Source organism: Carassius auratus, chromosome 30 (genome assembly GCF_003368295.1).
Source record: "Carassius auratus strain Wakin chromosome 30, ASM336829v1, whole genome shotgun sequence".
NCBI classification, from domain to species: domain Eukaryota; kingdom Metazoa; phylum Chordata; class Actinopteri; order Cypriniformes; family Cyprinidae; genus Carassius; species Carassius auratus.
In genome coordinates this window covers 8,724,245-8,750,218 of record NC_039272.1, presented here as the reverse complement: position 1 = coordinate 8,750,218, position 25,974 = coordinate 8,724,245, and the positions used below count along the sequence as shown (strand labels likewise).

General features: G+C 38.3%; 1 protein-coding gene across 1 annotated transcript in view; it reads left to right on the top strand.

Moving 5' to 3' along the window:
* The first annotated feature begins 4,744 nt into the window (after positions 1-4,744).
* LOC113049109 (neuronal tyrosine-phosphorylated phosphoinositide-3-kinase adapter 1-like) overlaps positions 4,745-25,974 on the top strand; it is a 30,400-nt gene continuing 9,170 nt past the window's right edge. The window contains exons 1-3 of the mRNA XM_026211158.1: positions 4,745-5,515; positions 19,325-19,571; positions 24,716-25,110. Coding sequence (XP_026066943.1) covers positions 19,387-19,571; positions 24,716-25,110 — 580 coding nt within the window. The 5' untranslated portion in view covers positions 4,745-5,515; positions 19,325-19,386. The remainder of the gene's footprint in view (positions 5,516-19,324; positions 19,572-24,715; positions 25,111-25,974) is intronic.

Below are 25,974 nucleotides of genomic sequence, written 5' to 3'. Positions count from 1 at the left end.
TATTTTTTTTATTGCTACGTGGCAAACAAGTTACCAGTAGGTTCAGTAGATTCTCAGAAAACAAATAAGACCCAGCATTCATGATATGCACGCTCTTAAGGCTGTGCAATTGGGCAATTAGTTGAATTAGTTGAAAGGGGTGTGTTCAAAAAAATAGCAGTGTGGCATTCAATCACTGAGGTCATCAATTTTGTGAAGAAACAGGTGTGAATCAGGTGGCCCCTATTTAAGGATGAAGCCAACACTTGTTGAACATGCATTTGAAAGCTGAGGAAAATGGGTCGTTCAAGACATTGTTCAGAAGAACAGCGTACTTTGATTAAAAAGTTGATTAGAGAGGGGAAAACCTATAAAGAGGTGCAAAAAATGATAGGCTGTTCAGCTAAAATGATCTCCAATGCCTTAAAATGGAGAGCAAAACCAGAGAGACGTGGAAGAAAACGGAAGACAACCATCAAAATGGATAGAAGAATAACCAGAATGGCAAAGGCTCAGCCAATGATCACCTCCAGGATGATCAAAGACAGTCTGGAGTTACCTGTAAGTACTGTGACAGTTAGAAGACGTCTGTGTGAAGCTAATCTATTTTCAAGAATCCCCCGCAAAGTCCCTCTGTTAAAAAAAAGGCATGTGCAGAAGAGGTTACAATTTGCCAAAGAACACATCAACTGGCCTAAAGAGAAATGGAGGAACATTTTGTGGACTGATGAGAGTAAAATTGTTCTTTTTGGGTCCAAGGGCCACAGGCAGTTTGTGAGACGACCCCCAAACTCTGAATTCAAGCCACAGTACACAGTGAAGACAGTGAAGCATGGAGGTGCAAGCATCATGATATGGGCATGTTTCTCCTACTATGGTGTTGGGCCTATTTATCGCATACCAGGGATCATGGATCAGTTTGCATATGTTAAAATACTTGAAGAGGTCATGTTGCCCTATGCTGAAGAGGACATGCCCTTGAAATGGTTGTTTCAACAAGACAATGACCCAAAACACACTAGTAAACGGGCAAAGTCTTGGTTCCAAACCAACAAAATTAATGTTATGGAGTGGCCAGCCCAATCTCCAGACCTTAATCCAATTGAGAACTTGTGGGGTGATATCAAAAATGCTGTTTCTGAAGCAAAACCAAGAAATGTGAATGAATTGTGGAATGTTGTTAAAGAATCATGGAGTGGAATAACAGCTGAGAGGTGCCACAAGTTGGTTGACTCCATGCCACACAGATGTCAAGCAGTTTTAAAAAACTGTGGTCATACAACTAAATATTAGTTTAGTGATTCACAGGATTGCTAAATCCCAGAAAAAAAAATGTTTGTACAAAATAGTTTTGAGTTTGTACAGTCAAAGGTAGAAACTGCTATTTTTTTGAACACACCCCTTTCAACTAATTGCCCAATTGCACAGCCTTAAGAGCGTGCATATCATGAATGCTGGGTCTTGTTTGTTTTCTGACAATCTACTGAACCTACTGGTAACTTGTTTGCCACGTAGCAATAAAAAATATACTAAAAACCTTGATTATTCTGGTTAGTCACATTGTACTGCTATTATTTTGAACAATACTGTATGTCTCTGCTGGTTCTGTCCAGCCCTGAATCTCCTATGTCTCCTCTGGTTCCATCCAGCCCTGATCCTCCCGTGTTCTCTCCCAACCTCCCTCTCCCGCCTCCTCCTAGACCAATCAGTTCCTCTGCTCCATCTCTGCTGGTGCCTGTCAGCGCTTCGGCTCACCCTCAGTAAGCGCCATCTGGGCAGATGCATGAGTGCTGCTGGAATTGCTTTAGAGGTTGCAGGAGTAGAAGGTCAGCCTGTGAGTGCTCTGACCATATGCCACACACTGCAACAAGTCATTTTGTGTGGCTGCCATCCCACAAGGAAGCTTCTTCTGAAGCTGGCTCACAAGAAAGCCCGCAAACAGTTTGCTGAAGACAACCTGTCCAAGAGAAAGAATTACTGGAACCATGTCCTGTGGTCTGATGAGACTAAGATAAACTTGTTTGGCTTAGATGTTGTCCATTATGTGTGGCGACACCCTGGTGAGGAGTACCAAGAAAACTGTCTTGCCTACAGTCAAACATGGTGGTGGTAGCATCATGGTCTGGGGCTGTATGAGTGCGGTTGGTGCTGGGGAGCTGCGCTTCATTGAGGGAAACATGGATTCCAACATGTACTGTGACATTCTGAAGAAGAACATGATGCCTTCCCTTCAGAAACCGGGATAGAATGGCAGTTTTCCAACATGATAACGACCCCAAACACTGCCAAGATGACAACTGCCTTGCCGAGGAAGCTGAAGATGAAGGTGATGGCGTGGCCAAGTATGTCTCCAGACCTGAACCCTATTGAGCAGAAGGTAGAGAATCAATATGTGTCTAACATCCAGCAGCTCTGTGACTCCACTATGGAGGAGTGGAAGACGATCCCAGTAACAACCTGTGTAGCTCTGGTGAATTCCATGCCCAGGAGGATTAAGGCAGTGCTACATAACAATGATGCTCGCACAAAATATTGACAGTTTTTACATGTTCGCTTGGGGGTGTACTCACTTTTGTTGCTAGCTATATTGACAATAATGGTTGTATGTTACGTTTTTTTCAGTGGATAGTAAATCATCTATACGGCAATACAAGCAGCACATTTAACTTTTTTAAATATATCCAAGATTTGTTTCTATAGTATTGTCTCTCGAGAAGATAAATGGTTGCTGAAATGTGAGGGGTGTACTCCTTTTGTGAGATACTCTTTTTTTTTTTTGAAATCAGGTTATTTAAAAAAAGAAAACAAATAGATCACATAGAATTAGAATAAAGAATGCCAGAGTTACTCGGTCAAATAAAAATGGAAGACATTCTTGAAAATGGCTAAGGAGCTGCTCGGATTGAGTTTGGCAGGTCATTCCACCAGGAGGGAACAGCTAATGAAAAAGTCTGTGAAAGTGATTTTGTGCCTCATTTATATAAGTTTACAAGTGTAGTGCATTCATTTTCTTGTGTCTGTATTATTATCCTTGTCCATCTTATCATATTCATGTATTCACATAGACAAAAGATGTCACTAATTATTTCTTGACTATACAGTACAGTATATACATTTTCATGATCAAAATCAGAAATCAGAAAGAGCTTTATTGCCAAGTATGCTTGCGCATACAAGGAATTTGTTTTAGTGACATAAGCTTTCTAGTACACAGAGACAACAACACACAGACAAAAAAAAGTGCAAATAAATAAGCGTATAAAGAATTGTGCTATAAATGACAATGGAATAGGATTGAGTAAAATGCAGAGATGTACTTAGGATGGAGAGGTAACAAATAAATATAAGGATATTGCACCTTTTTATTGCATAAGTGGGGAACATTTAACTGTTCATGAGGTAGATTGCCTGGGGGAAGAAACTGTTCTTGTGCCTGACTGCCCTGGTATTTGCGGCTCTAAAGCACCGGCTACATGGCAAAAGTTCAAAGATGGGACAACTTGGATGTGAGGGATTCATTTTGTGTGAGGGGAGTAATTTTCTGAGCCCTTTTCCTCACTCTGGAAGTATACGGTTCTTAGAGGGTGGGCAGTTGAGTACCAATAATCCTTTCAGAAGTCCACACCATTCTCTTTAGTCTTCTGTCTGATTTTGTAGCTGAACCAAACCAGACAGTTACTGAAGTGCCCAGGACAGACTCAATGATGGCTGAATAGAACTGTTTCAGCAGCTCCTGTGGCATTTTAAACTTCCTCAGCTGGCAAAGGAGGTACAACATTTGTTGGGCCTTTTTCACAATGGAATCAATGTGATTGTACCACTTCAGGTCCTGAGAGATAGTGTTTCCCAGGAACCTGAATGACTCCACTGCAGTGACAGTGCTGTTCATGATGGTAAGTGGGGGGAGTACAGGGGGGTTTACATATGGATTTACATATGAATCTGGACCTGTGATTTCACAACCCAACATCTCTTTATTCGATGAGCTGCATGCAGGGCCTCATAAAATAAGGACAAATTTAACCAACAAACCAACAAAATGATTATGCTGTTTGAACTCAATCACAGATTATGAGAAACAGTCAGTTGTGTTCACAATAGATTTACTCATTACTCAGCTGATGCTGAGAGACAACACATTCTATTTTAAGTATACCAATTTCTTCTTTCGTGCAAATGCAAAGTGTGATTCATTACCGATCAATGGTTATATTCTAGCTTCCTGACTATTTCTGTGATGCAATCTCATGCCGTATGCGCATGAGCTACTCCAATTAAATGTGTGATGACAGAATGGCTCTCTGCCATCCTGAAGTGTGAGTACTGTTATTGTTATCCTTTGTTTTCCATGTCTTCAAGACTCACTTCTCACATTTCTCCCTCATTTCTCATCTCTTGCTCACATCACTACATTTTCTCACTCCAGGCACAGATAGCATGCAGGAGGTCATGTACATCCAATTATAATACAATGGTTTGTGGGGACTGAGTGAGAGCAAGAAGGGAAGTGCCTAAATTTAGGGAAATATATGAATGAATGAATGAATGAATACTAAGCGTTTCTTGATGTTGATAGATGGTCTGTGAAAGGTTTAGATTGGATGAGTGTTGTAATTTAGCCTTACCTCTTCAGGTGAATTAGGTTGTGACGAGTTACAGTTGGTATTTATGCCTAGATCTTAAAATCATATAGGCTAAACACAAGAGTGTAAGTGAAAAGAGAGATTATCATGAGAAAAATAATGCAGTGCCTCGGTGTTGCTGGTTGAGCATTAGGGTTCGTTGGAGCGTTTGCTGACAGACTGCTTACGTCTGCACAGAGCGAACGCGGACAAAAATTGTAAATACGTGCGTCGAATCAGCTGTCAGAAAGGTGGAGGCAAGGGCAGGCATAAAAATGTAAACGTAACAGCAGCATAACAACTGTCGGTGAAATTTATGTTTAGTATGGCGAGGGAAGACAATGTCTCCCTTCACAAAAACAGCAGCACGATACAACGTCATTTCAGGAGAGCGTGGCGCGCATCAGAACGGAATCAGTAGCTCGGCATCTGCTTCTCCGGTGACCGACGAGCTCTAAAGCAAGAATATTAATATTAATATCAGCGCGAAGCAACGTGTCTGTTTAACTGCAGGCGCTGCATTTATTACCGTGAAGTCGTCTCCCGGTTAGCGTGAACTAACAGACTGTATTTGTGAATGGTATGGGCCTGCTTTGAACGGATATTTTTTCCCCTTCCCTAACGTCGCAGTGAACTGCACCATGGATTGCAAAGCGCTTTCTCGTCGTGCTCCGCGCGGAGGGTGAATGGGGATGAGGATGTTGTTTACAAAAAGCAGCCAGCCGTCAGCGAACTGATGCTCGGTCTCCTCGCATAGAATTTTACATCTAATATTTTATGACACGGTTGGAAATTACTGTCAACTCCGTCTTTCCTCTATGAAGAGGGCAATGTCATCGTCAGCAGACCGGCGTGGATTTGTTGTTGTCTGATTTTACTACTTGTCCTCTGCAATTCGACTTCACATCGTTTATGTAAGTCAAGCTATTCTGCACCATATGTTTTCAGTACACTAAAGGCGGATGTATTTAAATCATACGAATTGTGACGAAATTCGAGCTCAATTGGTATTGACTTGTGTGTGGAAATATAATTACAAACATCTGGGAAAGGCTAGAAATATGATCTCCCACAGAGGAATTAACCAAGCGCTATTGCGTGTTAAAGTCAATATGAATCTTTTTTTTCATTAACAACCCAATGCATGTTTGTATATTATTTTGCCCCGAAAACAGTTGTCATGTAAAACCAGTCGTTTATTTTGTTTTCGCTATCACGACTGTTTATAGTTTTTAAAATGAAAAATGTTTCGATTGATCGCGCCTACACCGTCGATCTTTTATCCACAAAACCCGGCCTTGTTCTTAAATAATGTCAAAGAGTAAATGTGTAAAGGCAGGTTGTAAAGGTTTGTGATCATTTGAGCGTATATAAGTGACGCGTCTTGGAGCGTCTTCAGGTGCCCGAGTTTTAGAGTTCGCTACGTAAGAAACGAGCCTTCACGGGGAGGCTATTTGTGAGATATGTAAGTAGGCTATGTGAAGGATGTAGCCTTTATCTTGAATACGTTTAACATTTTTACTATTAGACATTCATAGACTTTGGTAATCAGTGGTGTAACCTGGTCTGTGGTAACCGAGATGGTCTCCAGAAATATTCGTCTCACGTAATGTCTGCATGAACCTCGCGTGAATGTGGCATCAGAATGCCAATGGCACGTGCGACAAGCTACAACTGCAGCCAATTTTATTAGAGTCGTGATGTGATAGTAGATGGGAGGCGTGGCTGCGTGCGCGTGTATGTCTCTGGCGTGAACCTGGACGTCTCCGGACCGGTCTTGTGTATTCCCTGGAATGATTAATAGGCTAATAGCACCAAGTTAGACTGCCCACTGGAGACATTATTCGCGGATTAAAAGCAAGAGAGGCGGGTTGAGCATGGGGAAAGCCAGTTAGGCTTGGAGGTGTAGACTGAAGCCTACACTGCAGACATGAGGAGACCAGCCCCACCTTGTCTGGAGGCTTTGGATACCTTCTTACAAGGCATTTTAGCAAAGGTTCTAAACAATAATGGCCGAGTTTTTTTTAACAGTTAGTCAGGAGTTAGGACTAATTGATAATGAGTAATTTGCTGTTATGATAACATTATTTTTTTTGGAATCTAACCTCACAATCAGTACAGAAAATACATGCTTGCCATATACAAGACCTTTCAGTCAATCCTTCAACTGATCAATCAATTAATCAATGCATTTGTAACATGGTGGATTTTCCCTTTTGGAGTGAATACATTAAGTTCCTGGGTGTGTTCTCCGTTTGGAGTTAGTGGCTGGTGTGTGTGGCTTATATAAATACAATGTTGAAATAATTTGTCTTAATGTATGGACATACTTTATGAAGTTTACCATTGGATGAGTTTGCTGAAATCATACTTGCACATGCATTAAAATTTGCTTAAGGCTAACATACATTTCGATATCGTGTTATACAATTTAGCAGAATTTAACTTTTGTCCCACCAATAGAAATAATAAATATAGTGTCATAACTGTATTGTTTTAAAATGAAAAATATTATATATATATATAATTTTTCAATTTATTTAGTCATTTATCAGATGCTTTTATCCAAAGCGACTTAAAGATGCTGCGACACCCGGGGAGCAGTTGGGGGTTCAGTGCCTTGCTCAAGGGACTCACCTCATTCGTAGTATTGATGGTGGAGAGAGCGCTGGACATTTACTACCCACACCTACTCTAACACACGACCGTTGGGTTACAAGCCCAACTCTCTAACCATTAGGACACGACTGCCCCCTATTAAAATCTATAGCAACTTCACTCAAATACATGCAGCACAATAAGAGTGACTTCTAGTGGTGGGTAAGAGAATGCCTACGGTCTCTCTGTCTCCCTGTCTTTAAGCTCCCATGAATTTGTTTTTGAAATTTGATGAAACAGCATATGACAACAGCATGTGAGAAAGAAAGGGGAGTGCAATGAGCAAAGATTGGAAAGGCTGAATTAGAATAAGTGTAATAAGATAATGAGCAGATAGTTTTAAAGACTGTGTAATTGGAAAATAAGAGAATAGAAGTGCAATTGTGAACAAGGTAGAGAGAACATCATATGATCTTAAGAGACTTAAGGATTTAACAGGAGAGAAACCGAGGATAAATATAGTGTGTTGGACAGAAGGAGAGACTGTATGTTTGATTAGACTTTGATAGATGTTCCCTTGTAAAACTCATTTTTCGGGTTGGGCTTTAGTTCTGTCTATCTGTCTGGATGATCCAAGCTCAGGCTTTACATTGTAGACTTCCCGAAAGGGCGGCATTGAATTTTTATGGTAGGTTTGCATCTGAGCAGCAGAATGATGTCTGTTTTAGGCTTAAATCAAATGAGATGTGGGAAGGGTGGGTAAAGAAGTACTGATGAATAAAGATGAATGTTTGCTAATGTGATGCAAGACAGAATTATTAAGGGAAAGCTGGGATAGATGTACATTAGAATGAACCCTTCAGGCACTGAGGCTTACTGTATGCTTGGAAGCAAAGTAGCAATCCATGTATTTCGCACTAATGTTCAGTTAGCATTTGCTTTAGCATACTAATGCAAAGCATAATTTGGTTAGTAGAGCATAGCACTTTAATGTAGCACTGTAAAGTAGCGCTCTCAGGCATTATGGTGTAGTTTTAAGCACCCTTAATCTGACACCATCTATATGTGGATTTTCTATGTACACATACTTGTCTGTCTTTGGAGTTATTGTTGTAGATACAGAGAGAGCACTGGAGCTCTGAACATGTTTTGCTTAGGACTACAGGAAGAGAATAGTAAAGATAGAAGCGGGAGAACATGGAGGAGAAGAGGCCAGTATCACTGGGGACTTTCACTGGCAACATCAATGTTTCAGATTCAATAGAGCATAGCTTGTACACAGACTGAGGGAACAAGAGGGAGGACATCAAATTTTCATGGTTTAAGTTAGATTTGTGGACCTGGTTTCTACTGAACTTAAAAGCAACACAACCAGAGACGTTCACAACACCGTCACACAAATTGTGTTTTCTAGGTCCAAAATAGATTCTGCTACGTAAAAAGTCAAATATTTCATTCTGTCTTCCACTTGGTTGCACAGTATGTCATTTCTGTTAGAGAAACACTTTCAGGTCAGAGAGTCTAAACACTTTTAGCATGGAAGGGGCTTTGGAATGGTTGTGCATGTGTGTTTATATGTGCTAAATTGGAGGAGTGTCATGTGGCTGGATCTGGCATCTGTCATCAGCAGGCACTGTGTTGCTGTGAACTGGGGGAGTCCTTCACAACTGGGGCAGAGCAGGTTACCACATACTTTGCTTATTTTATTTATGGTAGTGATTTCTATCCAGAAGTGCATGCGCCTAAAAATTATGGTTTTGCTTTAGTGAACTTATAGAACAGTGTAAATTAGTTATTTAAAAAACAGTTATATAAAATAACAATGTATCCATACTTTAAAAAATGTAATATAGGCTATTATATAATGAAACTTTTTTTTGTAAATAAATTACTAATAGTAAAAATGTTGTATATAATGTGCAAGATTTATATAAAAGATGTGTGTAGAATAACTTCAGATATTTGTTACGTGTGTGTGTGTGTGTGTGTGTTAATATTAATAAGTATTCTATTTAATAAATTTTAAATATGTATGTGTGTGTGTGTGTGTGTGTGTGTGTGTAAAATTGTATATTAATTGTATATTAATCTATGGGCCAGAGCGCAGTTCAGTTTAAATATATATCAGTGAGTGTAAGCGTTAAACGCACAGGAGTACAGATCTTCTGATACCTACTGCATGATTGCTTGAATATTTCTGAGCGGCAAAAAGTGATATCGAAAACGTCCTATTTCCAACTTGATTACAAGCTCGTTGCATTCTTTTCTATTAAAAAATAACAGTGGACAGTAATTTGTGAATGTTTATGCTTAGCCTAAATAATTTGATCAGGATCCCCTCCTGTGGCCCATGATTTGTCTATATCTGTATTCAGAGCCAGTGAGCAACAGACTTTTATAATAATAAAAAAACTGCGTTAACGAGTGATTAAATAATTGTTAGCATTAATCACTTCTGTTTTTTGGAAATTCAGTGCAGAAGATGTGTGTTAGTGTCCTCTACTGTATAATAATGAAAACACATATTCTAGAAGTATAGCTTAGATATATTTAGAGTTTTTGTAAGTATAAGTCAAGTATACTTAAATATACTTGATATACCATGTCATTTTAAGTATATAAAGCCAATTTCTGAGAAGTACATAAAAAGTAAACTAAAAGCACACTTTCCTATTTTATAGTTTAAGAAGTATACTAATAGCACACTTGAATAAACTTCTTTTTCGTAAGGGAATCTCTTGGTTGAATGAATTAGACATCAAATGCATTTTACACTGGTCGCTTACCTACTGACATAATGTATCATATAGGCCTACAGTCTTTACTTGTAGCATAACGAGTCCCAAAGGTCAGTTAACCATCTTGAATGAGGCTGATAGAAATGATGGCATACTTGTGGGTTTCTGATGAGGCTGTGGGTGTGCATTGTTGGTTGTTGTTGTGTGTAAAGCAAGTATGTGTAGGTGAGCAGCCTCTAGGTCTCAAACTGTGAAAATATTTGTGCTTCTGTCATTACAGCTCCCACCTCCTTGTCCTCATCTTACCTATGTAACACATAGACACACACACACACACACACACACACACACACACACATATGAGCAGTCTTTTGTTCACTTGTGTACACAGCACATGAAACAGATGTGCAAGAATACAGAAACACTTACACCATACACAAAGCAATACTCAAAACAAGTCTTCCCTCGGGATGAACATGTGAAGGGGTCCATTACTCCACCGGCTGCCCCAGCTTAGCATGTGTAAGTGTTGCTGTGTGTTTCTGTTTGCGTATGTGTTTGTACATGTAGACGTCTACCTGTAGTATCATGATGTTACTTTTATTAATCCAAATATTTTTTTTTCTGATTGTATTAAGAAGTGCTTCCAAATTGCACATGCAAACACACAGATGCTACAACATAAGAGTGGTGTTTCCTTTTTTACATTGTCTTGCTTTCGCAATTCAGGACGCATGTGAGTATGTTTGCTTCACGTGTTTGCATATGCGTTGACATGCGTGTGCGTTAGCATATGTACTGGCTTGCGTGTGTATGTAGCACGTCACCTTGATTACTGCAGATTCCAGTGAGCATGATGAAGCCAAGGGCACACTAGGAGGAAAAAGAAAGTGAACAAGGGAAGGAGTAAAGCGAAAAGGAGGGGAGAGGAGGTCAGTGAGTGCTTCCATGAATAAAGTGAGAGAGAGTGAAAATTGGATGCGGAAAACAGGAGAAGAAGAGAGCGGAACAGCAGTGGAAGGGAGGAGTGATTTAGAATTGGGATGAGGAGATGTATTTTGTCAGCTTGCAGAATAAGGCAAATGCTGGTAATCCCTGGTGATGCTGCACTTTGTTTCGACAAAACACACTTGGACACATGTTCAGAGGAGTGCTGCATGTGAGGAAGCGGTTGCTCCTCCACAGTTCCTTGCTAATTGGCAGTCTGCTGCAGTGCTTAGTGTGTGATTGCTTGTGTGTATGGGTGTTTTCCAGTCGGTGCAACCAGACACAGCTATCCTCTCTATGGAGCTGGACAAATAGACTGCAGGTTGAGTGCAGTGGGATTCTGCTTCAGCTGCCCAGAGATGCAGTATATTCCTTAAATTCAATGTGTGAGAGAGCAAATTGTATACATAGACAGAGAGAAAGTAGGTTATTTTTAGTCCAGACTTTATTAAATATTCATCATTTGTTGAGAGTGTTGTTGATCTGTGGTGAAGGTTTGTGTGTTTGGGTTTGGCAGTTGAAAATCTGGAAAATCCCCACCGTGATGGAAAAACAAATGTGTGCATGTGTTATGTGAAATAAAATGTGAAACTAAAAATGTGTATAGTGTCAGTGTGAGTGCTGGAGACAGAAAGATCTCACCTGTCTAAAAGCTGCGATTTCAGGTGATATAGGTGTTGCTGTAACTGACAGACTAGAGCAGGGTTTCCCAAACGGGGGTTTGTGAAACCTTGGGGGTTTGTGAGGGGAACTGCAGGGGGTACATGAGTTGATGAAAAGCTGGCATGCAGGCAACTTTATTTATACAGCACATTTCATATACAGTGGTAATCAGAAGTGCTTTACATAAAAGGATTTAATTTAGTCATAAAATAAACACAGCAGGTATATAAAATTGAAAACAACAGTAAAAGAAAGTAATTTAACGAGTGATTAAAATTTTAAATATATTAAAACAGTTAATATATGCATTTAGGAACGCACAATTCAGAATAACCATAACAACATTTCAAATGCTGTGGAAAAAGGACCCCATCCCATAGCAAATGACATGACTTTTTATATGCATATGGAGGATTTTATTCGGCAAATGCGTTTCCATCTATTATTCGCATGGACACTTTTTTGCACAATTTATAAACCACGTTCAATGAGCATGCAACTTCTTTTGCGATTTTGCATTTCCAACACTTGTTTCTGAAGTGATATTTCAAAATGCTCATTAAAACAGGGTGATTAAACATAGCTACTGACATCCATTTTAATAGACAAAAAAGAAGCAGTAAAAGAAAGTCATACAGATTTGGACATGACAGCGAGTCAATGACAGAATAATTTTTGGGTAAACTGTCCCCCTTAAGTTTATATTGTGTTGTTCCACACATTGCAGTATTGAAAACTGTGTGTCTCAATTACAGTACCTGATTTTGCACAGAACACACATTGCTAATATATGCACACAGGTGCTGCGGTGTGTATGCACCGGCTGATTTCCCTGTGGGTGGCACTCCCAGCATGCATGTGTCCCGGCTTGCTTCAATCATTTATCCTGCTTTTGACTCCGTCCCATGACAGCTCCGACTGATTGAGTTGCTGAGTCTGTTAAAAAACAAAACTGAAGTCCTAACAGATCGAGTAAGTTTGCTAAAGGAAAGCAAAGCGAGCATGCACACACACAGAGAGACTGGAATCCTACAGTGTGAGCATTGAGCTAGAAGACGAGAGATGGAGACAGACAGAGAGAGAGAGGGATGTGGACGGCAGTAGACAGTGTTGCTAGGAGACCGCACACAGTGACTGGTGTGAGAGACATGGTTTCACATCCCTCCCCCATCCTTACAACACACTTCCTTTTCTCTCCATCTGTTTTTTATGCCCGCTCCTGCATTCATTGTCTCCATATTCTCTTCCATCCATCTTTCTGCACTTGTCCTCTTGTCTGTCTGCTCATGTCTGTCTCTCTCGCTCGCTCTCGTTCTCTTTCACATGCTTTCGTCTTGCTAAGCACCTCCTGCCAGACTCTTTAACCTTCCCCAACCCCTCAAATGTGGTCTCCTCCCTCCTTCCTCTTTTTCTCCACCTTTCTATCTCTACTATTTCTCTGTGTCTGTCTCTAATTCACCTTTGTCTGTCTCTCTCATTCACACTGGCATTCGGCACGAGAGAGCTCTGTGGTTCTGAAGTGACAGGAGAGCAGCCGCCAAAAAGCGACAGCTGGCCGGTCACCATGACAACAGCCAGGTGCAGTGTAATGGGACAGGACAATAAGTGAGGGACGGCTTATGTGACTTCACACACAGATTTTGGGAAGCGCTGCAAAATCTGCCATGCAAATACATGAGTTGACCGAATTTACACATGCAAATATATATATTTTTTTCTGTCATGTCGGTGTGATTATTTATGCAGTGGATGTATTGTTGTGTGTGTGTGTGTGTGTGTGTGCGCGCAAATCCCATCTGTCCCTGAGCTTTAATGATCTGTGTGAACTGACCTTATGACCCAAACATCTATATAAACAAGCTTGTATGTCTTAAGTGGTTGTTGCACCTGTAATGGAACGCTTGAAGGAATATTGTGTTCTTAAGTAGGTGTGTGAAAACATTTATATACATAAATGAGGAATGTGTGTATGTGTCTTGAGGCTCCATGTGCAATCACTATGATATAATACAGCAGAGTCTAAAAATATAAAACATTGAAACATTGAAAATCGGGGATGCAAATTTTTATCATTTGAAAGAACAAGCTAAGAATCATTATAACCTTAAATGATTAAGAAATGTTTCAACTTCTGCAGTATTTCTAGGTCACTAATCAAATAAGTAATTTGATCACACGACAGATGGTCTGATGGTCTTTCCTCCATTGAAGCTCAAGATATCATCTCAAATCATGCCAGAGATTTAAAGTAGTGTAGTGCCCTTTGAAATTTTCAAAATCAAATTCAGTTCTTTCCATTTATATTTTTCTGGATTCCATTTTTTGTCAGTTTACATTTTTCCAGACTCTGTTTTAATGGTTTAAAATTTTGTTATTCAAAAAAATGAATTTGTCTAAAGACTAAAATGTCTAATTAATTGAAATCATGAACATACAGAATTTACAGCAATTTATTACAGGTTTGACAAAAATAAAAATTTTAAGGCCTTATGAAATTATTTTTTTCCCCGCATATTCAGTTTTATTTCTTTCTTTTTTTATATTATTATTTGTTTGTTTTTAAATACTGTGTTTTTTCCATTACTTTGGTTGGTGCTGGTTATAATATTTGTTGTGTATTTACATTTTTCTGTTAAATAAATTCTGGTAAATATTTTTTTTCTGGTAAATATTCCTTAAAAAATAATATTTTAATAATAATTATAAGTAGTAGTAATACTATCATTACATTAAATAATATATTTGTCATAATTTCTTCAAGTTAACTGAACTTTTATTTTGACGGGTTGTTTATTGTATATGATAAAACCATATTTTTCTCAAAAGAAAAGGTAAAATCCTCAGAGCACCTCTAGAGTTTAGGTCCATGGCTTCATTTTCTCACAATGAGGCGGCAAAGGCTGAAAACTCTGTGTAGCACTGTGTAGTAAATGAAACAGTGTATCTGCGCCATTCAGTCACACAGAGACACGCAGAACATGCAGGATCCATATTTAAATTCACTTAACAGACACTAGACCATATTGCATATTGATTTATCTTTACTGACCTACCTTTGATTCATCTATCCCAATATTCTCCAAATGTTACAGTATATTGTAAATTTCATTTTCATGACTGGATTCCGATTTGCTTTACATCACAGAAATGATAGGGCCCTAACTAGTAGTGTATGGTATGCGGATAAGATTGGCATTAACAACATGTCTTATGTTGTTGTAATGAAATATGCTAGAAAAGATATGTAAATGTGTCTTCAATAATGCTAAATGCAGTATGTTTATGCTGAATTACACTTTTGTGATCAGTATAGGATCAGTTATAGTTATTAGACTCTGTTACTTTCTGCATGGTTTAAAAATTGTATCTGGGATGCTATATTTATAATAGTCTCTGTTTGTAGTAAAGTAACTGTATCTGTGTTTTCTCAGGCTATGTGTTCTGTATAGTGTCTTATTCCATGTTGCAGAGATTATTGATCTTTGCTTAGTGTGGCATCAGTCCTGGTGTTGGCTTTGTGAGGAAAAGCTTGGATGGGAGTATGTTCATGTAATCCCACAAGGTAAAACAATATCCACACTTCCACAACTCTCTTGATTATCTGTCTGTCTTACCATAGTTATAGCCTAGGGGAGCTTTCATTGATTCCCATTCTCAAGTATCTCTATTACACACTAAAATAAACCTGTCTTCGCCCTCCACAGCTCTCATGTGTGCTACACAAACATGCGCACTGATCAATACGTGATATGATTATGTATGACAGTCCCTGTGTTGGGTAGGCCTTTGGCATAAATTTCCGGTTCAAGAGTTCACACTCAGATGTAAGAGAGCTGTAATGAAGAATTTGAAAAGGGAACATCAAATCCTTTGACATGACCGTCACATTTTCTTTATCTTGAGTTTGTTTATCTGTTTGATTTTGTTAGCAGATACTTTCTACATTGTTAGACACACAATAAAGCACTGAAATCATGTTAAAATTTCTTGAGACTGAGCTTGAGATTGCAAAAAAAAATAATGGAAAGATAAATCCTTTAGTTAATCTTTAATGCATAAACATTATTAATTGATGCAGTATATTTGTTACAATAACACTGGTTAATAAAAATACTACTATTCATTGTTAGTTGTTAGCTCAGATCATAGATCATAAAATTATAAGCATATACAATTTTAGATTTTAATGTATAAGTAAATGTTGGGATTAACAAAAACCAAGATTGATAAATTTTAGAAACATTATTCATTATTTGATATTAAGTGTTGTTAACAAATGGAAACCTAGATAGATTTAATTTCTGAGGTTGCAGATACATATGTACCTTGGGATGAAGGTCAATGACAGAAATCTGGTATAGAAGCAAATAAAAAAATAAAAAAAGGCATTGATCCCTATGTTATTCAAGTGCTTAGCGTGTTGAAAAGAATAACCCTCTCCAACTGACTTGTTTGTTCCCATAATTCACAGAGAACATTATGTTCAGGAAGAACAAGATATTACAGCCTGGAGATCAGAAGTGTGTGATTGACAGTTTCAAAACCTCCAGAAGAAGTCGAATATTTTCTCATCTGAGAGAGTCATCTGTGGACCATGCAGTGGGTGTTAGTGCTGGTGGAGTTGCAAATGATGGCCACTTTCAGAATGTTTCTCTTTGCCTTTGTGTTTGTTTCGGCAGTGAGTGTAGAGGGCAGGAGGGTGTGGGGGTGGATGGAGGAAGATAAGGAGGTGGAAAAATGACATATATTACAGACCGAACTGTTCATTCATGTGTCTACTGATTTGTGGTGAGAGAAACTCAGGAGAAATACTGTATGGACAAAGGTGTATGTCCTGAAGTCTACAGTGGAACTGATTAACATGCTATACATGAACAAAATTTTAAAAAGCTAGATGGTCTTTCATAGTGCTCTTCATTTTATTAACGGTTGTGACTATCAAACGTACTATTATACTTTATATGCTCTGTACCTTTGACTGTTCCACATGTTCAGATAGAAGTAGGGAAAAATACTTAAAGTTTAATGCCCAAAAACAATACAGGAAAAACTTAAAACTGTCCATGTTTTTGTCACTAAATACATTTAGTTATAGCACTTCTAAAAGACACTGAGGGTAATTGTTTCTGTAATGGTTACTGATAATTTTGTCCTTTGTTTAATTTTTTTCATTCATTTATTTGTAGTTAACTGATTTGTTGTGTTTTTGTTGTTGTCTTTTGCTGCTGTCTTGTCTTGCAATGAGGTTTTAATTCCCTGTGATCCAGTCCAGGCCCTCTTCAAGCCCAGGCCTGAGCACATTAAAGGGATAGTTCACCCCCCCCCCCCAAAAAAAAATTATGTCATTAATTACTCACCCTCATGTCGTTCCAAACCTGTAAGACCTTCGTTCATCTTCAAGAACACAAAATAAGTTCTTTCCTGAAAGCTTCCTGACCCTTCATAGTCAGCAACACAACTAGCCAATCAAGACCTAGAAAGGTAATAAGGACATCATTAAAATAGTCCATGTGACATCAGTGGTTCAATTATAATTATATGAAGCTAGGATAATACTTCTTGTGTGCAAGGAAAACAAAACCAAACTTTATTAAACAATTTCTTCTCGCCCATGTCCATCTTCACCATGCGTTCACAAGAGTACCACAACTCGTGTGTAGTTCTGCTGACACAGGAGCCGGAGTTCTGATGTAGAACCCGGATGTGCTGTGCCTTGTTTACAAGCAGACACACTGTACATAAAACTTGTTTGTATTTCGACAAAAGTTTTACGAAGAGGATGACTTGCAATTTTTTGCCCAGCCATCATTATTTGAACCAGAATATACAGACGATAAACTAAGAAAGATGGATGTTCTGCATCAGAATGCTGGCTCCTGTCAAAGCCGGACTGGCTTGGTTTTGTTGATTTAAAACTGAGCTGTCCTGGCATATCTTGTTAACTATAAGTGGCTGAGCTATTAAAACCATATAGAAATGTAAAAGTCAAGGGTTTGTCTAAATCCTGCTTCTGAAAGCTACCTTCCAGCAGAGTTTATCTTTAGTCCCAATTAAACACACCTGAACCAGCTCAATCAAAGACTTCAGGATCACTTAAAACTTTCAGGAGCAAGATTGGATCCCATATGCAGTAAGCAGTGTTGAATGACATTGGAAGTTTGGTTAACAGAAATTGTTGACACAGGAATGCTGAAATTAGTTTCCATAATGTGTTGGTACAATGTCTTTGTTTCGATGGTTTGATCAGTTTTTCTGTTTTGTCTCTTAGGTATCAGTAAAGTGTCAGTGTAATGCAATTTATGTTGTCGTGGATAAAAAGTTTGCGTCATTTATTATATAAGCCGTATACATCTATGACGCTGTATTGCTCCATATTCGTCTCTAGCTCCCCTCTACTGTAAGATCTGACCCAGTTTACAATGAAGTTTAACTCGCAGGCATGGGTTTAATGAGTAATTATATAAATTCATTCATTTTTCATTCATAGCTCTTCCGTGTGTTGGGCAAAGACTGGAAATAAAACTGCATGTGCCTTCCAAATAAACTACCTTCGGTTGTGCGTGACTTTATAAACTGGTTAGTGATGCATGACTGCCTAAGTGGGTGCCTGGATGCACATGAATCATTTTGTGATGTGTTTGTGTGTATATTAAATGTGTTTGTTGTCTATAGGACACTTAAACTGTGTGAAAACATTCGAGTCCAGCTGTGTTCCTGTTACATAGCAATACTGCTGATGCACTCAACGTACACATATCTGCACATTCAGCAACATACTCAGCTAACCCACTCACCTTCTTCTCGTCATTGCTCTCTATCTCTCTAAGTCCCTATCTCTCTCCCTCTCCTGTGCTTTCTCTTTCTCTCTGTTCTGGAAAAACACTGGAAAAGCACAGCAGTTGACAGCTGTATCCTTTTTAGCCAATCAGAACTCTCTCGTAGTACCCAGCGCTCAAACTCTGAGCACTCTGTACAATATCTGCCCCACAACAAGCAGCTCGAATGCGCTCGCTTGCTCTCTCTTCTTCTCTTGCTAGCTTGTTCTGTCTCCTGCCAAAGACTACATGTGACAGGCTGCATTACAGACTGCAGATTTACACAGGCACCGCTGGGGCAGCCCAGGGGCCTGTAGCCAACTGAGCCACTCATACTTACTCAGATCTTCCTCTCAAAGATAGAGAGAGAGATGGTGCATGCCCTTTACAGGCCACTGTGATGAAGACGAGAATTTAAGTGCAGTAGTGATGATTACAGGTCACAACTTAAGAACTTTCCTTCCTTTTATACTATATGTGTGATGTGTAAATGTGCAAGACAGATCTGAGGGCGAAAGTGTGAAAAGTATTTTAAGATGATAAGAGAATAAAACACAGTGTTTCCCAGCCGGTGGGTTGCAGGTCTGGTTTATATATATATATATATATATATATGTATGTATGTACATGTATATATATATATATATATATGTGTGTGTGTGTGTATTTACTGAGAAGCGCAGTCAATCATATATTGTACATTTTAGTTAGTTTATTTTAGTAAGCACAAAAACAGGTAGAAAGGTTATTTTTATAAATTGTTTGGTCTAGAGAACGCGGAGTAAAGTATCTGCGCTGTGTTAATTATTTCCATTCAGTTTGGACGGTTGGGATTTTATGTTATCAGAAAGAATGGAATGAATTTGCATACTACTGAAAATGCAAACTACTAACCAAATGCCTGCATTTCACTCTTTTACAGGTAACTGGGACGAGGGAAAGCTTTGAAATCCCTCCCCCTGCTCCTAATTGGTCTTCTATACCATGAGCTTTGGCTCCGCCCAGGATGTGGCGGTGGAGAATTTCCTGCGTGACATAGAGAGGCGGGGCCAGTGGCTGCACTGTGCTGTTATTGGCTGTAAGGAGGAGCATCCCCGTGGCGACATGAACCTTTTGTACCGCAAAAGTCGACTGGACTGGAGGCACAGAGATCAGGAGGGCAAGAAAAGGTAAAAGAAAGAAGGAAATCTCTGAGCTTGCTTTAAGACACCGAAGTTAATTTGTGTGGAGAGAGAAGGATAGAAGGGGTTACGGAGATGCCTTCCAGAGCTTAAATGAAAGGTAAAGGAAAAAAGAAGGGAGCAAGGGGAAGATTAGTAAAATCCTAACTCTGTAAGGAAGGTGAGAAAAAGGTTAAACTGAAGGAGAAGAGTAGAATGAATAAGATTATTAAGGAGAAGAGAGAGAGGGATCAATATGGATGGATATGACACAATTAAGAGTAGCCTTAACTCTGAAATAGAGACATTTGTATTTCATATTTTATGCAAAGTATCCCAATCTTCTTTCACCCTGAGATACAGAAAGATTGGAGAGAGTCAGAGAGAGCAGGATATATTACAACACAATCTGCCCCTCTGTTGTCCAAGTACATCAGTAGACAGTAGAAGTATAGACAAAAAACAGAATTCTTTGTCTGATTATCTTACAAATAAATGCAGTTATCCATATCAGTTTATTCAGGTTTTTATTTTGAATATTTACTGTAATCATAAAATAAGTTATAAACATAAGTTAGTAATAAATATGTTACTTTTTTGTTTATTGTTGCAATATATATACACAATTTGATTGTCATTTATAGAAAACAACACTTTCATCCATCTGCTGATAACACCAAATAGGTTATACTATTTTGTCTTGATAAAACGGTAAAAACAATTTGTAAATGCTACAAGTGAATTTAGGCATCAAAATGTATGTATATATATATATATATATATATATATAGATAGATAGATAGATAGATAGATAGATAGATAGATAGATAGATAGATTTTGAGATTAACTCAAGATTAGATTTAATAGAATTATTAAATTATTAGTGCTTTTATTTTAAACTGTAAAGTGTAAGTGAGCAATAGATCATCAGAGTGGTATTGAAAATGTTAAAATTTGAGAAAGGGGGCATGAACAATAAAATATAGAATTATCGGCTGATATCGATAACTTGAAATCTCTTAATAATGCTCCTTAAAGCAAGGGCATTTGATTACAGCAACTTAAAATATCTAATAATATCTCATATTTAACTGATATGGTATCAATATAATGCATCCTAAAGAAAAACTAAATATTCCTTTTTTGTTTTCTATGTATTTCTCTGTCCCTGCTTAACATTAGTCTGGGGACAAATGTGCACTCTTTTTAAGACACCTTATACCTTATATGAAAGTCTGTATATTACAATATTCTGCAATGCTTTGTTTGCATCTTCAGTTCAGTTGTGATCGTTTGAAAGCTTTTTTTCTTCCGCAGTTCTTCTCAGCTGGACAGGATTGATTGCAACCTTTATGCCTCTTTGCATTACACACTCTCCCTCTCTCCATCTCAGTGTTTCTGGATGAAGAGGAGAATGCATTTAGATGATTGTCTCTGACACCTGTGTAAATGGACATCAAAGCGCTTTTTATCCACACTGTGTTCTACATTCATGACACACGCAGAACCCTGAATACATCCTGAGCTCATTCAGACAAGCTGCTTTTAGCCGCCTTTGTATAAACTACTCACACATGCAGACATACATGTGTTATCACATCAAACTTGCTTTATACATACATGCACAATATCTTTAAGCAGTTATCTCGGCTCTTTTCACCTCTTTCATTCCCCTTCACAGACGTAAAGAGATACACAAGAGGTCACCCACGCATGCTTGCTCTCTGTCTGGAGGATCTGTCCACTTCCTCTCTCGTCCTCCCACTCAATCCCTCCATCCTCCGCCTCTGTGCTGCTGAATGCAGATGATTCTCTTTCATTTATCCAGCTCTCCCTGTTTCCCATCTCTCTTTTCTTATATCTTGTTGTCAATCTTAAGTGGCAACAAATGAATGAATGAATTAAGTGAGTAACTTAATTCATTTGAGTAAACTGATTCTGCACATTAATGTGATGTACACATGTAATGAGTAACTCTAGACTCAGATAAAGCCATGTAAGAGCCACATGTTGTGCAGCCTCAAGCAAAACAGCAGAAATAGAGCAGACGTGAATTGCTTCAGTTCCCTGTTCCTTTTAGCTTTTATTCTGCCATGTGAAGCATTGTGTCAAATGAAACGAAACAACCTGAAATCCTCAGAGCAAACCTCGCAGTCTGCTCCCTCTCATTTTGTTTTCAGTCACAGATATTCTTTCAAACTTTTTTTTTTTTGTGGCACAAATGGGGTAACACACCATAGCATGTTTGCTGCATTCATTAGCATAAAATTTATTGGTTTAGTATACACTACCATTCAAAAGTTTTGGGTAAGCAGGTTATCAAATAATATGAAATTAACAAATTAATACGATTGATAGATAGATTTGTTTATTTCAAGGATAAATTACAATTACAATGTTACAAGACTATATATATATATATATATATATATATATATATATATATATATATATATGTTCATATTTATTAAATTTGAACAGTTATTTTAAATAGTAATAACATCTTACAATATTACTCTATTTACTGTAACTTTTATTAAATAAAGATAAGAGACTTCTTTAAAAAAGCTTTTAAAAATCTTAGCGACCCCGAACCGAACCTGTGAACAGTAGAGCACTGTCATCGGGTGAAGGACTGACACATATGTAGTTAACACAATGATCTGGTGTAGAAAACTCAATAAGCATCACACAATTAGATTATTTCAGTCCAGTAGTTTATTCAGAATATGTTACTAAGGTGTGTGCATGTCCTTGGATGGATTTTTTGATGAGATGTTCAGACTCATCAGATCTTTTTTGTCCAGATTATACCTGGACGACGGCTGTACTGTGAGCTCATACGCTGTGTGCCCTGCCTGTGCATCATATCCTGTGGTACTGTTCTTTTCCAAACTCTATAACTCAGCATCTTCTCTGCCTTCTGCCTGACAACAGAGGCACACACACGTTAACACTCACACACACTGCAGTGTATTGATGAGTTTCATCCATCTGGACCTCATGCACATGCACAACCTTCACAAAGGTCAGAGGAGGGGCACACAGTGGTCTCTAGACAATGTTTACACATCTTAAAAGTTGACAGGAAGACGTTCATGAATTTCTAATATGACAGTTATGCTCAGAGGAAGAAAAAAAATCTTAATTGAGATCTCATTAATAGCAATTATTGTTTCTCCTTGACACCAATGGAATGGATGGAGACTTTTGGTTAAGTATCTTGCTTCCCAGCAATGTGTTTATTTTTTATTTATTTTTTTCCAAAATGAACTCGAGCATTTCTAAACTGGACATTTGCTCTTTGAAGTATTTGTGTTTTAATGCTATCCACATTATTTTATATTGCTCTCTAATGTTACTATACTGGATTACATTGTCTAATTTCTGTCTATTTTTATTCCTTCCATGAGATATGATAAGAACACCTAGGAAACACTTGATATTTTCCATCACTGAGAACTCCATTAAGTCACATGAGCTATAAAAAAGAGCAATATATTTGCAATATCAGTATCCTTCTAGTGGTTCTGTTAAAAACATCTCTATCTCTAAATAGCTCTAAATATTTTTCCTAGCTCACCCTATCATCAAAAAACAGCATCAGTGATTCATTTACCTTTAATTGTGTGTGTGTGTGTGTGTGTGTGTTTGTACTGATGGCAGCCCACTATTTACCACCCACAATATGCTGCTTAGCCACACCTGAATTAGCTTGTGTGTGTGTGTGTGTGTGTGTACACGCATGCCAGTATGTGTTCAGAGTTTGTGTGTTTAGAGAAAAAAATCTGCAAACAATAAACAAATGACAGGCTAGTTGCCTTGGAAACGGGGAGTGCATGCTAGTTGATTCAGGAGAAAGATGCAGAGAGAGGGATGAAGGGAGAAACACGGCCTGTGGACAATGTCTTTTTTGTGTGGGGGTAGAAAGAAAGCCAGAGAGCAAAAGATCAGCTGATTAAACAATGTTTGCAAATTATTAAAGGAATAGGACAACCAATTTTGCATCAACCATCCCAAAAATTCCAGACATAAAGTCATGATAAAACGGAAGTAGCCACTGATATTTCTTCCGTATTTTGATGTGTATCTCAGTGTAACAGATTATCAAAATAAATAAAATGTGGGGTTGGTACTTGATTCTATCCACTGTTTTTTGATTGTAGTTTGTGATGTAGACAGAACACTCTAGAAAACAAGGAGGATAAACGTGAGCTTGCATGGGTGGGTTTAAGAGGATTAATGATTGAAGAAGTCCAGCATACATCACCAGAGAGAGGTCTGTTATATCTTCAGACGGTCCAGTTATTACATTTTTATTGAACATTAGAAGGTAAATTAAAAAAAAAGAAAAAATGTAAACACATATTGTACATGGGAGGATATGGATGTACATGGATGTTCACAATAATATCTATAACATGCATTTGGAAAATAAATACATTTTAATTTCATGCCAACTTTAAGGGATATGAAGATGAAAAAGAAACAATGAAAGCATAAGAAAGAAGGAGAGCTGAGAACAACAGAGGAGAAGAGAAGGATGGGAGGGTGAAGAGGCTGTTGGGTCTCTCGCAGGCTGGCATGAACCGCTTCCTCTCTCATCATTCATCCTGATCTTGTGTGTGTGTGTGTGGTCTGGTTTTGCTTAGATTGTGAGAACCAAATGTCTCCACAAGGACAGTTAAACCTGAAATTACCTACATTGTGGGAATCACAAAAACACAGCTTAATAAACATATTAAATAAAAAATTGTTTTTTAAATGTCTTGGTTTGGTTTAGGGTTAAAAGCAATAAAAGTGGATAGAAAGTCCCAGTCATAACTGAGGTATGTGTTTGTTTTATGAGTGTAGGTATTGGTCTGTGTGACTGTGCAGTGGTAGGAGGGAGTTTAAACTCCGGAAATGAGCAAAGGATAGTGTACAACGGGGGCTGTAGAGACAAAAATGAAATTGACTGTGAGCTATTAATAGAGCCTTTATCGGTAGAAACGAGGAGAGAGAAAAGAGGAGAAAGTGGGAGGCCTACAGCACAAAGTAAAAACAAATTTATTATTCTAATCTGATAAAGAATCTCTCTACAGAGGAATACTTCCTTTTTCCTCAATTTCTGATTCCATCTCTCATTCTCTGATCTTCCCATCTCTCATAGCTCGAATTATAAAGATGCCTCTTCCGCGACCGTTGGGAAGGTTCGGGATCTGGCATCATTTCGGCGCCATTTCCGAATGGGATTCATGACGATGCCAGCATCCCAGGACCTTTCGCCTCACTCTTGTGCGGCTGCCATGGCCCCGCGCTCTCAATCCTGCCATGCTGTGGGCACCGGTGAAGGAGAGGAGATGGAGAATGGATATTATCCAGACTCAGACCCCCAAAACCAGTCAAATCCCTCCCGTTGTCCTCCAACCAAGCCTAAACGCAATCCCAATACTCGTCTCAGCACCACACCCCAGGAGCATCTTTCCCGGGGGGTTCACGCACCACCTGACACTCCGCCACCTCCGCCTCCCAATCACCCATCTAAACACTCAGAGAAGCGGAATGGTAAGTGAGCAGTCTTTGTGACATGCACAGTTCTAGTCTCATCAAAATCATTTGTATAATCATTGTACAATTATTCTTGACTTGGGATAACTCTCGCACAGAGTCATTTCCCACAACCTGCTGTATCTCTAATGCTTCGAGTATAGATAAGCAGCCATCTGACTCACATGTAACATGACTAATCACAGTTAACTTGTTTCTAAGTTCAGTTGTGGGTACATCTAAAAAAAAAAAAACGTTACCACTAATAGAACATGAAACACGATAAAAGTTAGGCAAAGTTTTAACAGTGTGATGTTTACTTGATAATAAATGTGTCAAACTAAATGATTTGTTGCCATAAATCTTGAACTCAAACTCCAATCTCTTGTTCTGAAGCATACGTGCTTATGATTCATGACTATGACTCATGACTATTTAGGCATCCATTGTTTTTTGACAGTATATTTGTTAGTATTGTATATGTTTTTTTTACTGAATTATCATGTAACTGATTTAAATTAAATAATTATTCTGTGTGTAGTATTCTGTGTGTAGTGTAATTTCGACCTTTATTCTGAAGGATGATTACAATTCCTAATGTGATTTTGCAGCTTTGGTAATTATATTATTCATAATATGAAATGTATGAAACCAGCTTCTTTTGTGCTCAAGTATTGTTTTGATACATTGTAAAAAAGAAAGTTGTAAAAAAATTAAAAAAAGTCACATGTAATGGCATTTGTTTTGTTTACCCTATGAGCAAAGAGCAACTAATACCTCAGTTCTTTTTGGCATAGTGAGAAAGCTCAGTTATTTGTGATTTAATAATTTCTTTGGACTAAACAATTACATGGTTAAAGAAATGAATGGTGCAAACATTAA